The following is a 17004-nucleotide window of genomic DNA, read 5'->3' on the forward strand; positions in this document are numbered from 1 at the left end:
TTGCAAAACTTGCTAAGTTTTTTTCCTATGACAGAGTTAAAATGTGCAGCTTAAACTCCCTGCGCTATAACGTCCGTACAGAATTGATCATGTTGTCACGCCCGGCTCGTCTGATCCTCGTGTGTGCCACGGCCCCCTCGTTACCTCGTGTTACTACCCAATTGTCATCAGCTGTTCCTTGTGCTCTCCTACCCGTCTGGTGTATTTAGTCGGCGTCTGTACCTGTATTCCCTAGTTCTGTCATTGACGTTGTCCGACGTAGTGCCTGGTCCTGTCCCTGTCTGCCCGTCTGTAATCAATAAACCCCGTTTGCCTGTCAGTCCGGCTCAGCTTGCCTGCTTTCCGGCTCGCCTGCACCGCGACCGTAACACATGTGATGTTGGTATTAATATCGCACATCGGCCAGCCCTATAATATACTACAGCCAGGGGTGTGGCACCAGTACCGGTTTTTACGCCAACACTTTGAAGCACCAAAAGTACGGTACCTGGTACAGTGGAACAGCGCCCTGAGTGGGTAGTGTATAGGTTTTAAACTTGCTCTCACTGACGTGTTTGCTTTGCATCACAGCCAACCTCCGGAGCTGTTACAACAATGTTAATATTATGTCTGCTTTTTGCCACTCTGTACACCTTTGTCGTAATTGAACATATTTATCTGATGGTGTAATCACACAACAAAAGAGGAATCAGTGGTATGACAGACATCCTTAATTTCTAAATAGAAGCGAAGGTGGAAAGTTTAGGAAATCTTCCAACTTTTCAGTCTACCCAAAAATAAGCTATTATTTTCACCCCAAAAAGCCACTATTAAAACATGAAATACAAGCCACAGGTTACAACAAACCAGTTTATTCTGGGGTTTAGTCTGTCAAAAGAGCGGTTGCAGCTTGTGTTTATAACAGATACATACAAGGATATATACAGCGATATTAAGAACATAAGAACATAAGAACATAAGAACTATACAAACGAGAGGAGGCCATTCGGCCCATCGAGCTCGCTTGGGGAGAACTTAACTAATAGCTCAGAGTTGTTAAAATCTTATCTAGCTCTGATTTAAAGGAACCCAAGGATTCAGCTTGCACTACGTTATCAGGAAGACTATTCCATACTCTGACTACACGCTGTGTAAAGAAGTGCTTCCTTAAATCCAGTTTGAAATGTTCTCCCGCTAATTTCCACCTATGGCCACGAGTTCTTGTATTTGAACTAATGCTGAAGTAACTATTCGGTTGAACAGCATCCAAACCTGTTAGAATCTTATAGACCTGGATCATGTCCCCCCTCAGTCTCCTTTGCTTGAGGCTGAACAGATTTAGCTCAAATAACCTTTCCTCGTATGACATTCCTCTAAGACCAGGAATCATTCTTGTGGCCCTACGCTGCACCTTTTCTAAGGCCGCTATGTCCTTTTTAAGATATGGTGACCAAACCTGTACACAATATTCTAGGTGAGGTCTCACCAAGGAATTGTATAATCTTAGCATTACCTCCCTTGACTTAAACTCCACACACCTGGAGATATACCCCAACATCCTATTGGCCTTTTTTATTGCTTCCCCACACTGGCGAGAATGAGACATGGAAGCATCAACATACACACCAAGGTCTTTCTCATAATCAGCTACCTTTATTTCAGTAGGTCCCATAAAATACCTGTACTTTATATTTCTGCTCCCTACATGGAGTACCTTACATTTGTCTATGTTAAATTTCATCTGCCAGGTGTCAGCCCAGTCACTAATTAAATTAAGATCCCGCTGTAGCTGCTGAGCCGCTAGTTCAGTATCTGCTACACCACCCACCTTGGTGTCATCTGCAAATTTCACCAGTTTACTGTATATATTGGTGTCTATATCATTTATGTAAATTAGGAACAAAAGTGGTCCTAAAATTGAACCCTGCGGTACCCCACTATGAACGCAGGCCCACTGTGACATCGAGCCTCTTATAACTACTCGCTGCTTCCTATCCGTTAACCAGTTATCAATCCAAGTCGCTACAGTTCCTAAAATACCTGTCGCTTTGAGTTTAAGTGAGAGCCTCTTGTGGGGAACAACATCAAAAGCCTTTTGGAAATCTAAATAGATGACATCATAGGCCTTCTTATCATCAACTTCCTGAGTAGCTTCCTCAAAAAACTCCAACAGATTTGTTAAACAGGATCTACCTCTCCTAAATCCATGCTGGCTATCCCTCAAAATGTTATTTGAGTCCAGGTAATCTACCATTTTCTCTTTGATTATAGCCTCCATAACTTTACCAGTTATACAAGTTAGACTGATTGGCCTATAGTTTGACAAATTACTTCTATCCCCTTTTTTGAAAATGGGCGTTATGTTGGCATGCTTCCAATCAGAAGGTACCACACCTTCAGATAAGGATTTTTGAAACAGTAATGTTAAGGGTCGGCAAATAATATCCCTCATATTCAGGTAAAACGGCTTGTTAAGTCCTCTCTTATTTACATAATTACACGCTGATTTATTTAACACAGCCGATAAACTCTGCAGCTGGGAGCGATCATCACAAAAGTGCTGACAGTCTTTAACCATGATGCCATTGCGCATTTGAGAGAGAAACAACACATTTGCACTCTAAGATGACTATAACTGACATTAAATCACTGGTTTCTATCGTGAAGAGTTAGAGTTCCCTAGTCCTTTCCCCTGGCTCAAAAATCATTATATAGAATAACATGGAGACGTGCTGGGGTCTGGCTTTGTTTCTGGGCACCGCAACTTGCCACAAAAAGCACATACGTCTAGCCAGCGTCCGCCCTACATAACAATCTAGGCCTAACACTAAAGTCATTTGCTGTGAGCGAAGACGACTATGTGAAGGCAGTTTCCCACCAGCAGCCAACACTAATCTGAGGAAATTACGGCCGGCTTGCGGTCTTCCTGCGATGCATTTACGTTGCCTGACACATTTTCTCCATTTCACTGTATTTAAGAGTTCGTGTTATGCTCTTGGGCTATCGTGGGGGGTCCCTCGGGGGCACCAAGGACGGGGACGCGGCCCTTGAAGACGGAATAGACGCAGGAGAAGGACAACGTGACGGCCATTCAGCCAGAACATACGTGGTCTGCAGTGCCTCCTTCTGGCCGCCAGTGTTCACATGACTCTGAATTTTCCTTAGGGCGACTTCACTGTATATAATCACACTGGAGACCTCCAGCTCTCCTTGCTGGTGGGACACAGAAAAGGGCAGGGTCTCTAATCAATCGTTTTATGCACTTCTTGGCTGCAGCAGGAAATGTTTCCCAGTGTACTGAGATGATCTTTTTTTAAAAAAAAATAATTTTATCATTTTATTATTTCCTTCCTTTTATCATTTATTTTTATTCTTATTGTTGTTTCATAGGTTTCTAAAAACTGTTTACAGCTAATCCATTGGTTTACTCAGGGAAGATACATGGTGAGCTGTTTCTAGTGAGATGTTTCTAGTTTTTCTTAACGGAAAAAAGAAAACCTTATGTCATGCTACCAATTTTTGTCCTAAGCCAGAGGCGGTTCTGGGGGGGGGGGGGCCCAAGTGCCCCCAAGACCACATGCATACCCCCCGTGGCCGCCCTAAATACATATGCTACTTGGGTCTGATATAAATCTTTTATTATTATTACTATTATTCACATTTATATATGTGGGCTAAAATGTTGTGCGCTGGCGACAGGGGAAACACAAATATAAGCACTGAAGAGTCGCTTCAGTCACTGAAAAGCGAAATTAACGACAGAAAATAATAGCTATGCTTGTGGGAAGCAAGACAGTCTAAACGAGAAATCAGAATGAGTTACATATTTGAAAAAACTGTAAAATATAATTGAGAGCATTGCACAACATCGATTTTCAAAATTGTCTTTTGCTTCTTAATTGTGACAATCTAGTGTAAGTAATACTTTAAGGTCAAATGCATCTGGTCCCCCTAACACAGGGGTGGCCAATCTTATCCGCAAAGGGCCGCTGTGTATGCGGGTTTTCGCTGCAACTCCCTAATTAGATTACTAATTAGAGGACTGATTGGCTGAAGAGTCCTCACACCTGGGTTTGAACAGCTGACCTAAAGGTTATCCCAAAAACCTGGATACACACCGGCCCTTTGCGGATAAGATTGGGCACCCCTGCCCTAACAGAACAACTGGCTTCAGTTTGCCTTCCCCCCCAAGCACCGACTGGATCTGTAACTGTGACTGAGGAAATATCATTAAAATAATAACAATAGGACTAATTATCTTTCCACATTTCACTGTCATGGATGGTTTTTCAAACCAGCAGCTCAGTAAAAACGCTGGAGTAATGAAGGGGGGTCATCATTCTTTATTTCAGTACACTAGGAAACATTATCCCAAACGGTCGTATTAAGTTGATGTCATTGTCCAAGGTACGCATAAATGAAAACGAGGCGGCGGCCATTTTACCGGGGTGCGAATGACAACAGCAGCAAGAAAACCCCGAATCTAAGTTTCTTCTATATACCTCCGGATCGTACAAATCAAGGCAAAGATACCGAAGAGCTACCGGAAGGCTACAGAAAAGATCCATCGATCGAAAAAAATTGAACGACGATACTGTCAAGAAGTGGCACGTTCTGTGTTTTTGATAATGGGCCGTATTTCAGTTAAATTCATTAAAAATGCGTATTCATTTCCTTTTGAGCATTTTGTTATTTGTATTTTGCTGGACGGAAAAAATCAGATGTAGGCTAATTTGTAACAAAACAGATTGAGAGACTATTCTGTGTACTTAAAACACTTAATAAAATGCCATTTTAAGAACGTTCATCGGTAGGCTTACAGACTTTTAAATACAGCCTATCGCCATCCTTCGCATTATTCCAAGGAAAGAAGCTGATTTGGTGATCGGCGCAAATTGCCTATTAGTATATGCAGTGAAATAGGCATATATATTATATTATATATATATATATATATATATATATATAGGCCCTATACAGTATATATATTGCTGACTGAATGTTAGTATAGGACGATTAGCTAACAGCAGTACTGTGCTCTCGTAAATTAACTCGCTAAACTCACATGCTCAGGCAGTGGCATCTTGTGGTTTGTCATATATGGAAACCTTCATTAGCGATAAATCAGGCGAGCTAGTTTTGTTCCTAAGGACAAAGTTAATTTCTATCATCTAAACGTGGGAGTTTTTATAGCCACTGAGCTTGAGTAAAAGGGAGAACCGACTGGTGAACTTGACGTTGCATATCATCTGCGTCGCAGTCGCTGGCCCCGTTTGTATTTTTTGAGTGTATATCTAAATAACAGTTTCTTTGAGCTTATGTTCGGCACCCTAATGTAAGATAAAGCTGGGAATTCACGCATTATGATCATTTAAGAAAACGGCACCTCATTTTGCCTGCAATTACACTTTATGGTTAACTGTGTGGTAGATTACTTCCTTCAAATGATACGAAGAAATGCCTCAGTCCCATTTGCCTGAACAAAATACAGCTTTTCATAGTCTTGAGCACTCGCTATACATTTAGTTTATATGAAACTTTCTTTAACATTGAAAAGAAATAGAGAACTTTATGCATCTGTGCGACGGACGTCTCCAACATTCCCTGGTAAAATGGCCGCTACGCAGAAATCGTGACGTAAAACGCATGTAACTTAATACAACCCATTACCTACATATATTATGGAATTTGAATTAACCTTTTAATATCATCACAGAAGTGAGATGTGCGCCATTTAAAGTAGCGATACATCAAAAGTCGCAACGTTTCAACATGATAAAAACGACGCCGAGGATTTACCGCCGCCTTTGGATGTCGAGACGCAGCTAAGTCGACTTCAGCGTACAGCACTTCTGACACGCCATCGTCGTCTTGATCTAAAGAGACCAAAAACGGGGATTTATTTGAAAACTTCACAGATCCATGTTACGGCGCCTGAGGCACTTGGAGGCACCGACCTGGCTGCAACAGCTGCATGTTCTCGCGCTCCTCACGTGCACTGCGTCGTACGCATTCTGGCCCTTAAATGGAATATCAGCATTAAGAAAAGGCAAGCCGAGCGCGCAGTCAGCATTTCACTCACTGCCAGGCTGAAACCCGTACAAGTGACAGAAAATGAAACCATTGGTCTTTGTATGCCACTGTATGTAGCCCACTTATGTGAAATTGGTTTTATGTAACGCTGCTTTTCATTTGCCTGCAAAATTGTTTGGTATTACTTTGCTTGATGGATACAAATACAAATCATGAACAAATGTCGTTCATAAATTATGTGTAATACATAATGCACAATGCGCATATTTTTTTGCATTTGTACATTTTGCATATTTGTACATATTTATTTTTAAATTTTGTAATTTGGCGTTATGTCTACGCGTATGCCTACCTCGTGTCTGTGTATTCCTGTAATTTATGTAAATTAGTACTGCAGCACAAAAAATTCCCCTTGGGGATAAATATGGCATTGTGCATCTGAGGAGTAGCTACTTGATATATAAAAGATGCATCATGATTCATTAATGATGAACAAACGTGAGGTCGGTATTTCACTTGTGTTATTCATGACTTGTTCCTTCAATAACAACAAGTATTGTGTTTGCTGGAGATAACAGATGTGTTAGGATTCAGCAATGATGAACGAACGTGAGATCAGTATGTAACTAAGACTTAATTAGTTTGTGGTTGGTTAATTTATAAGTAATAGCATAATACTATATTATTTTTGCCCCTCAAGTAAAATGTTACAAATTGTTTTTACACTTTTTGAACATTTGGGCTGCATAGATAATACAGGTGTTATCATTCAGCTTTAAAAAAACATACTAAGAAAAATTAAGGAGGGCAGCATGTGGCTCAGTGGGTTAAGCCTCTGCGCCTGTGACCGGAAGGTTGCTGGTTGTAGTCCCAGCCACAGGAGGATAGCTAGGTCTATGGGCCCTTGAGCACGGCCACTAACCCTTCACTGCCAAGCCTGCTGTAACCTACATACATGTCTGTGTGTCATTGATCCCATGGGGATCAATGACGTCTCATTGTTGTTAAATATTTTGCACAGATAAATGTTTAAAGCAGGGGTATCAAACTGCAGTCCTGGGAAGGAGGGGGGGGGGAGCCCTGCACATTTTTGGGTTTCCCCTCATTTTACACACTGATTCAACTCAGTGTGCTAATTACCACACAGCACTTGAGCTGAATCATTTGTGGCGGAACAGGGAAAAAACTAAGCTATACAGGGCTCCCCCCCCCCCCCAGGACTGGATTTTGACACCCCTGGTGTAAGTAGAACTTCTCATTCCTGGAAGGTTTGTGTTCCGCACCTTGTACTGTAGTGGCGGCTCCGTCAGTCGTGCTGCAAGAGAAACAGGCAGATATTGTTATAAATTAGCCAGAAAAAGCCAGGCCTAGTTAATTGTATTGTGTGGAGTATCCATACCCCCGCTGGCCTGCCACCAGCAATCGGCACCGCAAACCTAGGCACCATGCCTTGCATCTGTTTCCATTCATTGGGACACCATTGCAAAACCGATAGTTTCGTTCGTAGTATCTTACTGCAAGACTGTGTGCTTTTTGTAAGGCACGGCATTACCGGCATTGGCGAGACTAAAGGCAGCATGTTTTAATTGTTATACTTTCATTTTTAAAAACACCATGGCCCTACGATTTGGACTCCATCCCCACCCCCAGCACCCCGCCGTTTTCATATGCAGAGAAAATGAATACTGCGGTCGTCTTCTCAGTTCACACGTTGCACGCCAGAGTGGTTTCCTCTCCACCACAAACATAAGACACAAGTGGTCCGGCAGTATACAGCCCGTGTGTGTTTTTTTTTCTTCTTTGAGAACATTTAGAAAGGTTCACAAAAGCCGTGGTATAATTAGATGATAAACGAATTCTGAAAAGTAAAAGTAGTCTTACCTTTTTGGAACGGGACCTGAATAATGGAAAAAAACGGGTGAAGGGGTACGTTGCTGAAATTCTGGTGTTTTGGACGCGTAATAAATTGTGAGCGGTCTGTTGATTTAATTTATGCAAAATGTCAGGCGAGGAAGAAGCACAGTCCAGCTAGTAAGTAAACGAGAAGCCGGCTGTTTGTTACTTTGTACGCGGTTTAGCTGAAGGCAGGTACCTCGGTTCGGCGGAGTTCTCCACCGAGTAGTGAGCCAGAGAATGACAGACAGCAGCGTGATGAAGAGAACAGCTCCGAACATGTAAAGTGCAATGGAGTCTGTAAATGAATCATCCAAAGAACATATATCATCATCATCATCATCATCATCCTCATCATCAACTGCCTTTAAAGTTCATTCTTCTTAAAATTAAGTCTGTTAAACTCAAATAAGAAACTGCTGCTCGTTATGGAAACGACATATTTTTAATTAGGTCTACATGAGTAAGACAGGGGCGATTCCAGGATTTGACCCACGAGGGGATTCCCCAAGATACGGGACGCCACCCCTCTCCCCGGGTACGATAAAATTGTGAAATTATCATTAAAGATCAGTTAACGTTCAGTGCAGCGTGCAGGTTTGTGTAACGAAAGGTCCCCACATGAATACAGTGCTGAGTGTAAACGCAACACAGGAAACCAGCTACTATTTACTACTGGGGCCTTTAACTGGAAAAGGGGGGGGGGGGGGGTCCCCCATGGTAAAATTTGCCAGGCAGGGGGTACGAAATGTATGTGAAAATAAGGAACAAATCACCAAATAGTTTAAAAATAATTTTCTGTGGGATTGAGACAAAAAAAGTCTAGAACCGTCTATGGAGCAGGATAAATGTCAGTTAGCAGGTATAATTACGGTGCGACATGTGTATTGCCTAATAATGGAGCAGCATATAATCATCACTGGCTGGTTTTCTTTTGGACTTCCAGCCGTCGGGTTAACAGAAGCATCTGGCACAGAGCAGGGACACCAGGCCGGCGAGACGCTACACAAAAACCTCCCAAGTCGACACAGAGATGCACGTCAGGGACTAAAAGGTACGCAGGATGTTGTCTGCATGCTGGAAACGGCAGCAAACCAGTTAAAGGCCCCAGTAGCGAACAGTAGCTGGATTACTGTGTTGTCTTTACACTCAGTATTGTTTTCATGTGCTGGCCCTTCATTACGCAAACCTGAATGCTGCATTGCGCATCAACTGATCTTTAATTACAATTTCACAGTTAAAAACATTCGTTTCAAGCCATTTCTTCCAAAAATCCAGGCGATATTCTACTCACACGTACCAGTGTTTCTCGGAGATACCAGTAGGACCATACTGGCATTACTTTCTCCATACTGGTTTTTTGCCACACACCAGTACATCCCTTCGTGCTCTTCCGTGACAGTGTCTATGATCAGGTTACTCCCAGATGAAATCCTGGTCATGTTTCTCCACATCCACTGAATGTTGGGGAGGGGTCTCCCGCTCGCAGTACACGCTACGTTCAGCAGGGAGCCCTCCACCAGCTGCAGCGTGCCGTCCGTCATGTGACCCAGGTCAGAGGTCACGTGAATGGCTCTTGGGCTGTCTAGGAAGGGGATATCGCCAAGGTGATTAGCATCAAGGGCTAAGCTACCGGACAGCAACACATGGGCCATCTCATTAGTTAATGGTGTTAAGGGTTAGTTACATATCTGCATTAACATGCTATTTCCTTCATGTCTCTAAATCAGTGTTTATCAACCCAGTCCTCGGGATCCCCTAGACGGTCCACATTTTTGCTCCTTTCCAGCTCCCAGCCAATTAGGAACATCGAATATCTGGTACAGGCATGCTGGGAGAGAGGAAATACCTGGACTGTCTGAGGGTCCCAGAGGACCGGGTTGGGAATCACTGTTCTAAATGTTTATCCTTGAGGTATCTGTCTCTCAGCGGGGCACTCTGCAGACTCACAGCTGACGTTGAGCGTGACCCAGGCTTCTCTCTCCCGTGTCCACAGGTGGTGATAAAGTTTGCAGAGGCATGGCGTGTCATTTTCTCCTGCCGTGGGGGTGAACTTATACCGGCTGTGCAGGGAGGAGGTGCCGTCCGCCTCGGTGGTGAAATTATCGTGAATGCTGTCCTTTGGCACTCTCCGCTCTCCACACAGCCAGCTCACCATCACGTTGGCGGGGTAGAAACGACGGGCGTCGCATTGTAATTCAGCCTCTTTTCCCTCCTCCAAATCCTGGGGCTGTATCCATAGCGACACGGGCTCGGCTGGGGCAGGAAAACAGCGGCCATTTGTGAGGTTAATGCTGACCGATTCATATAATGGAATTTATCCAGCAAATAGTGAATTTTAATTCATATACATTCAGTTCTATCAGCCATGAAGATACTTAATAATCAACTGCATGTTACTCTCAAATAATCCATGATATAAAATGTCATACTCAAAATGAGCATTATATTATTATACCAAAAGTAATAAACATCAAAAGCAGTACTGATCATGGCGATTCACCAGTGTATCTGAATCATGGTTTATTATTAATCATTACCAAAACATGAGTGACACAAAGTATAGACCTCATCTTGCAGACTTCTTACTCACCATACAGTAAGACAATGGTGCCATTTCCAGACTTGACCACTGATGCACCGGGTCTTGGGATCGTAACCTCACAGATGAATTTGGCTGAACTTAAATTAAGCGTAACATTAATTATGGAAAACATTTCACAGTTCTTAAGCTGTCCGTCTGTCTGGCAGCTGATATTGGCTGTCCCAGCGTTTACCCCCTGGGACTCTCTATAGAACTTGGCAAACAGCACGTCGTTGGGTTGGGCCTCATAGCGGAACCGGCAGCTCAGCCTCACCGAGGTTCCCACAGCTGCCTTGACCTCCTTCTCCTGCACAACCAACATAGGGAGGGCCTCCGTTCCTGTGATATTGCATGGTGAAAGAGAAAACACAGAAAGACAAAATATAGAGATCAATTTTGCTGTGTAACTCTAGGCTTTGTTGCCCTGGGCCTCCTCCATCCATATTCTGCTGGTACCTCGAAGACCACTGAGCAAAGCGATTCGCTGAAGCCTATTAGGGTCATTTCTGAATCTGATTTGCCCGTGTTCCTCAGAAAATCAAGGGAACTTCCCCATTGCACTAATTTGCCTTGCATTTTAATTAAATGCATTTAAAACTTTACCACAAATGCTTGCGGATGTCACGTCACAGGCAAAGACGGAGACGAAGGCAAGCATGGGGGAAAATAAATCAAAAAGGGCTTTATTAGACAAAACTACAAGCAGGTCAAAAGGTAAGGGACCACAGGGGGTCACAACGGGGGGGCACGGGCAGCAACATCAATGACCGGACTGGGGAGCTCAAGACAGGGAGGCACTATATACACCACTGACGAGGGAGCAGACGAGAGGCACCTGGGGTGATCCAGACAAGGGCTGTAATGGGAGGAAAGAGTAAACAAGTAACAGGTGTGGCTGGTTAGAGTCACACAATGGGGAGAACGAGGGGAAAGGAATGCAGGGGGTGACAGCGGAAAACTTAACTGATCAAACCAACATACCATGTAAAAAAAAAGGCTGTCATCGAAAAATACATATACTTACATTTAACACATATTTAAAAAAAAACATGTTTTTTTCAGAATTAAGTTCAGTGTGAAACTTCGTCACCCTGGTTGACTAATCGTGTTTCGTAAAGCAGGAAAAGATACATAAAAACCAAAAACCCACACGATGAGGCCCGGCAGGCTGTACGCAAACGAGCATGTGAGCGGGAGGTGGAAACCTCGGCTGGTAAAACATTAAAAATGTGTTAAGGAAAAAGAGACGTTGAAAAATCACAAGGAAGCACAGTACAAACTGGTGTACGAGAGGCTGGGGTGACAATGTGTGGAAGGTTACATGTACTGTTTTAAGGAACTCTGCAGTGAATTTCGTAGTACAGAAATGTGCCATGACAATAAAAGATATTCAGTTCTATTCTAATCTGCTTCGACTCAAAGGATCAGCTGTCAGGAGTCATGTTATTTTTGTACTGGACAGATGTTCCTAAGCGACTTCTGCTGTCTCTGTATTTTATTTCAATTTATGTCAGATGCTGAAATCTTGGACCTCTTGCCAGATAGCCAAAATGACTTAGAGATCTGGTAGTTTTTCCACAGTTTTGCAGTTAGATAGCTGCCAAAATTCAGATTATGTTTCTGGACCTTCTCCCTGGCTTGAGCTTTCCACATGTTAAATCACCTGTTGTTTTTTTTTTTTTTACCTTTCTTTTACAGGCTTCGTGTCATAAGCTCTTGGGCTCAGAAGACAATGGAAGAAGCGTTTACCTGTATCGAGTCTCAGCCAGAGAACAGCAGAGATGATGAGGAGGTTAGAGGTCCTGACGCACTGATCCATGATGCTTGTCCGCCACAAGGTTGAGAGGACCCGAGAGAGAGCAGCCGGCAGGCAGCAGGTTCAGAGGAGGAAGTCTTTGATGAAAAGTGCATCAGGAGGTCTGATTCGCGGAAATGCCGTCGGGTTCATCAGTCTGTTCGGGTGAAACAGCACACCTCTTCGTCAGTCTCACCCACTCAAAAAAAAAATCGAGGAAAGATCATTCTCACATCTCGCGCTGTGACATAAACATGGGTAAACTGTCCCCGACCAAAAAAATAAGAAAACATGGGGAAAGACAGTTTCATAGACATCCTTAGAAGGTGTCTTGCAGAAAGTGAGTGTCTGGTAAACCACCAGAAACAGAAATCGAAAAGGTTACGAGGCTCAAAAATGAAGTGAAGATTATTTGTTTTTCAGTTTTTTCCTTTGACCCCTGTGTGCCAGTTTACATGGGGCGGCCTATCACTACACACCCTTCAGCAGAATGGAATCTTATCCAAAAACAGCTTTTGGGCACAAACCTCAGACACATGGAATTTATGTCTCACTAATAAAATGCACTAGAGGTGTATCATATGACGTTCGTCGTGGAAGCGCACGCTGACTGATGGCGGAAAAAAGCTGGTATCAAGCCTACACGAGGACAGCTGATGAAGGGGAACCTGTGACTTGACTAATCTCTCCATCTTCTGTCTTTTAAAGCTCCCGTGGCTAATTCACGGCCTAAGACAGGGTCACCCTTCGCAGTCGCATTCCACCTTATGGTCCAGAATCCGTTTCACAAGCGTGGTTGTTTTCGGAGTGCGATCACCCACACCTGCAGCCATTTTATTGATCTCACGTCCGCTCGGCTCAGCTTTTGCTTTCTGGAGCGCTCAGCCCTGTGCTTTTGGTCTGATACTTCATCATGTTTCCATTCCCCGGTCATGTTTCTTACTTTCATTTAACATAATAAAACCACACTTTACTGATCCCACAGGGAAGTTCTGCAGCAAACAACAGTAAGGATTGGAAAGTGCTGACAAAACAAGATAAAGTGCAAATGCAGTACGCACAGTGCAAACAAATCTCGTTTTTTTTCGTCTAGCTCCCTGGTTTCTGCGTGATCATTGCCTGGCCCTGCTTAGTCACACAACCCCATCCTTGGAGATACCCAGGATTGCCAACTTTGGTCAGCTGGCTGGCGTGACATTTTCAATTCAAGACAAGTCTGCACACACATCTACAGTAAATGAATGGAAGAGTTTTATTACCTTGTAAATAGTCTGTAGGGTTTGCAAACTGCCCCAACGCTTTTCATGTAGCTAATTTTAGGTTTATAATGGAATAATATAGATTGGCTGTAAGATTTCTTGCGTGAGCCTGAGTGTGAAAGCTTGAGTGTCACACCCAGAGGTAGGGTGTGGCTCATTGGGCTAAGCCTGTGTGTCTGTAGTTGGAAGGTTGCCAGTTTAAACCCAGCCTCAGCTTGTCTGTGGGTCCTTGAGCAAGGCCCTTAACCCCCACCTCCCTGGGCACCCCAACAGGTAGCTGCCCTTTGCAGTCAGCTTACTCTACAAAGAGCAAGTTTAGGGAGACTAAAGAAACCAATTTCTGCACAGGGATCAATAGAAGTATCAATTTGTTCTTTTAATCAGCCCTGATTTTGTGATGCAAACAAGCTCCTCTGGGTCTTATGTGGAAAATGACCTGTATTTATAAGCATATATTCCTAAGGCTTCAATATTGTACTAAGCATAATGGATGTTGTACTGCTTTGCATAGCTGTGGGGCCAGTGTGGCACAGTGGGTTTGATGCTATACTTGGAATTCGAAGGTTGTTGGTTTAGATCCCAGGGTCAGCACAGTGATTTCACCTTTGGGTCCCTGACCTAGGCCCTTATCCTCCCATTGCCTCAAGATCTGTATGACCTAGCTCTCCCAACAATGAATGTATGTCAGTTTAGTGTCTACTAAATAGATAAAATGGAATAAGCGTATCCTCATCAGCTACACAAAACATGCAACTATTATACTCATTTATTTAAGTAGTTTGAGTGTGATTTTGTCGCTGACGTCTCATTTTATACTTCTGCACCTGTCGCTAGTTTCATTTCCATTTCCTTTTAACACACGGACGCTAAAAGCCGCTCTCCCTTCTCCATAGCCCCGCTCTCACTCGGCGCGGCTTCCCACAGAGAGACGTTAAGTTTTAAGCCCCAGAAGTTTATTATCACACTGTGCTAAATTATTGTCTTTCCAACCGCATGTTAAAACGACACGTCTGTGCCTAAGTATGAATATGTTTATGCATGTTTTTTATTATTAATCTGTTTGCATTGAGCGGACTGATAAAATCTGAGGCTTCCATCTCAGATTTGATGCTGTCATAAGCAACATGTCTTTTGCATATAAACCGGAGGTCCTCTGATTGTATCTGTAATGTGACCACAATGGATCGCGCAGACAGTCAAGCAGAGATCGAGCACTGCAGACCCCGGTACATGCGACAAGGGTAAAGTAGAATTGTTTTATGTAGCACCACGCCTCCTGTGCCTGTAGAAATGTAGCGCTTGGTGTCATAAACGAGAGATGACCTATTTTTATTGAGCTTGCCGCCGTTCTGCCATAACGTGTAGATTGTGGTTTCCGATCATTTGCTTTCTTCTTTCTGCGATTTAGGTTTAAAACGCTCTGTGACATAGCAAGTCGGATAGCAAACAGTACCCTAATTAATACAACAAATTCCATCCCAACTCCATTCAGTCTTAGCGTGTTGCGGCCGGCATGATAAACTAAAATTTGACCAAAACTAGAATAACGTTTCATGGCGGTTCAGCAAATATATATTATTTTTATATGTTATTCCATTATAAACTTTAAGGTATCTACATCAAAAGCGTTGGGATAGTTTGCAAACCCTACATACTATTTAAACGATAATAAAAGTCGTACAGACGTGTAAATGCGCGTGCATGTGCGTGCAGACTTGTCTCGAACTGAAAATCTCACTCCAGCCAGCTGACCAAAGTTGGCAGCCCTGCTGGTATATACATGCATTTTTATTACAGTATATAAGTTTTGAATGTCCTTAATTAGATTAGGTTCAACTTCATGGTCAGAGTGCTGAGTACAGGTATAGAGCCAGTGAGATGCAGTTAGCGTCAAACCCACGCAGATTATATATTGAATATAAGGGCTAAATCAGGGCTCTGTGCAAAATAGGTAGTATGGCAATTAGACGCAAACTGAAGATATACAATGTGCAAAATGAGCAGCTGGTGCAAACAAGTGTGCAAACGGTGCAAACAAAAACAGCGTTCAGTCCAGATACTAAGTTGCGTGTGAAGCTGCATGGGGGAGGCAGAATCGACGCTCTTAAGGGACTATTGAGTTACGTATTGACAGCTGTGGGGAAGAGTTCCACTTTAGAATTGAATGAAACTTTGTGTTGCTGTTGTTGGACATAGAATAATATTCACAAGTTGGAATGGGACACATATTATGCCTTATTACAATGTAACTGACTTTTCCGCTTCGTTTCGGTGTTGGTCATTTTTCAGTGCTGAGCCACCGGGCAATGTTACATCAAGTAAATTCCTTGATACAAATTATGCAATAAATGCACAACTATGCACAAAAATAACTTTATATGAATGCAGCAATACTCGTCATAGTGTGAAATTTAGGTCTTTTTCCTTTGAAACTTGACTTAAATTAACTACAGCTAATTCTTTAAAATTTAAATGCACCTGAAGGGTGATAAACTTTGGGAAACGCCTGGATAACAGATTTAAGAAGTTTTACGAAGTCTAAAACAATGTAAGTATCGTCCAGTACTTTGTTATAAATCTTTATGGTAACACATACTGTATATCTTATGTCTCTCTGTGGGATAATTCAGAATTCATCGCGCTGTATTTTTATTTAAATATTCATTCCTCTAGCCCCATCTAGTGCTCTAAATAATCACAGTCGGTCGACACTGAACACTAGAAATATCGTCTCTATTTCAGTAACACAGTTTCTGTTGTTTTAGTGATTATTTCATATAGACCGGCCACAAGGCAAGGTAGTAAAATTGCAAGTTTGAACATCCCTCGAAATTAGCTTCAGCCCACTCGCCTCTCGCCTTACCAAAGGGACCAGGATGGCTAAATCGACGAAATTTGTTTCTGGCTACGGCCCTGTTGTATAGACCTATACATATTTTGGTCACAGAGACGTTAATTGCATGCCATGCGCACTATGTTATTGCTTATCATGTTTTATTAGCGGTTTTCTGTGATTTGTGAGGGTTTACAGTAACCCAGTTACAATAATAGGAAGTCGTAGGTGTAGCTTAACGGACCGTGTTATTCCCTCGCGCCCCCTAGTTTGCGGATTCGATGTGGCATACGATCGTTGTGGTGAGGGGTAGTGGCTTTGAAGTAAAAAAAGAAAAAAAGATATGACAGTGAAGTTACTAAAAATTATTTTACATCCTGCCATCTGAGACTGAAACGACCCATTGATCCTCAGTGCTACCCTTCGTGCTTTATTTTTAAGCGCTTTCGGATGAAGAACCGATCCCACAATAAAACCGAAAGCTCTTCAGTATAACGGCTGATCAGTATAGCAGGTGTTCGGTATAGCGCGCGTGCACAGTATAGCAGGGGATCAGTATAGCAGGTGTTCGGTGTAACGGCCGGGTGATCACTTTAATGAATGATCGGTAAAACGGGTGATCCCCTAG

The 17004-nt window shown here is 42.9% G+C and overlaps 1 protein-coding gene across 3 annotated transcripts; it reads right to left on the reverse strand.

The window, feature by feature from the left end:
• Positions 1 to 1531: 1531 nt before the first annotated feature.
• LOC111860772 (myelin-associated glycoprotein-like) lies at positions 1532 to 12429 on the reverse strand. 3 transcript variants are annotated; one of them, XM_023844771.2, is made up of 10 exons: positions 11093 to 11246; positions 10499 to 10828; positions 9856 to 10161; positions 9206 to 9490; positions 8105 to 8203; positions 7894 to 7909; positions 7296 to 7327; positions 5937 to 5999; positions 5779 to 5855; positions 1532 to 3192 (listed from the first exon to the last, which is right to left on the reverse strand). In XM_023844771.2, the coding sequence occupies exons 1-10, from the start codon at positions 11145 to 11147 to the stop codon at positions 2980 to 2982; spliced, it is 1476 nt and encodes a 491-aa protein (XP_023700539.2). In that variant the 5' UTR covers positions 11148 to 11246; the 3' UTR covers positions 1532 to 2979. The 3 variants fall into 3 exon arrangements, with proteins under 3 accessions (XP_023700539.2, XP_023700538.2, XP_023700540.2); XM_023844770.2 differs by lacking the exon at positions 11093 to 11246 and adding an exon at positions 12239 to 12424 and having other exon boundaries at positions 1533 to 3192; XM_023844772.2 differs by lacking the exons at positions 7894 to 7909; positions 11093 to 11246 and adding an exon at positions 12239 to 12429 and having other exon boundaries at positions 3053 to 3192.
• Between the last annotated feature and the right edge of the window lie 4575 nt (positions 12430 to 17004).

The sequence above is a fragment of the Paramormyrops kingsleyae genome, chromosome 24 (genome assembly GCF_048594095.1).
Source record: "Paramormyrops kingsleyae isolate MSU_618 chromosome 24, PKINGS_0.4, whole genome shotgun sequence".
In the NCBI taxonomy this organism is placed as follows: Eukaryota; Metazoa; Chordata; class Actinopteri; order Osteoglossiformes; family Mormyridae; genus Paramormyrops; species Paramormyrops kingsleyae.

Excerpts from the sequence above, each read along its gene's own strand:
- LOC111860772 (XM_023844770.2), bottom strand. The coding sequence starts at position 12,308 with ATGGATCAGTGCGTCAGGACCTCTAACCTCCTCATCATCTCTGCTGTT. Across the intron at positions 9,491-9,855 it reads GGTCACGCTCAACGTCAGCT|ACAGCCCAAGAGCCATTCAC; the intron begins GTGAGTCTGCAG and ends TCCCCTTCCTAG. Across the intron at positions 8,204-9,205 it reads GGTATCTCCGAGAAACACTG|ACTCCATTGCACTTTACATG; the intron begins GTACGTGTGAGT and ends ATTCATTTACAG.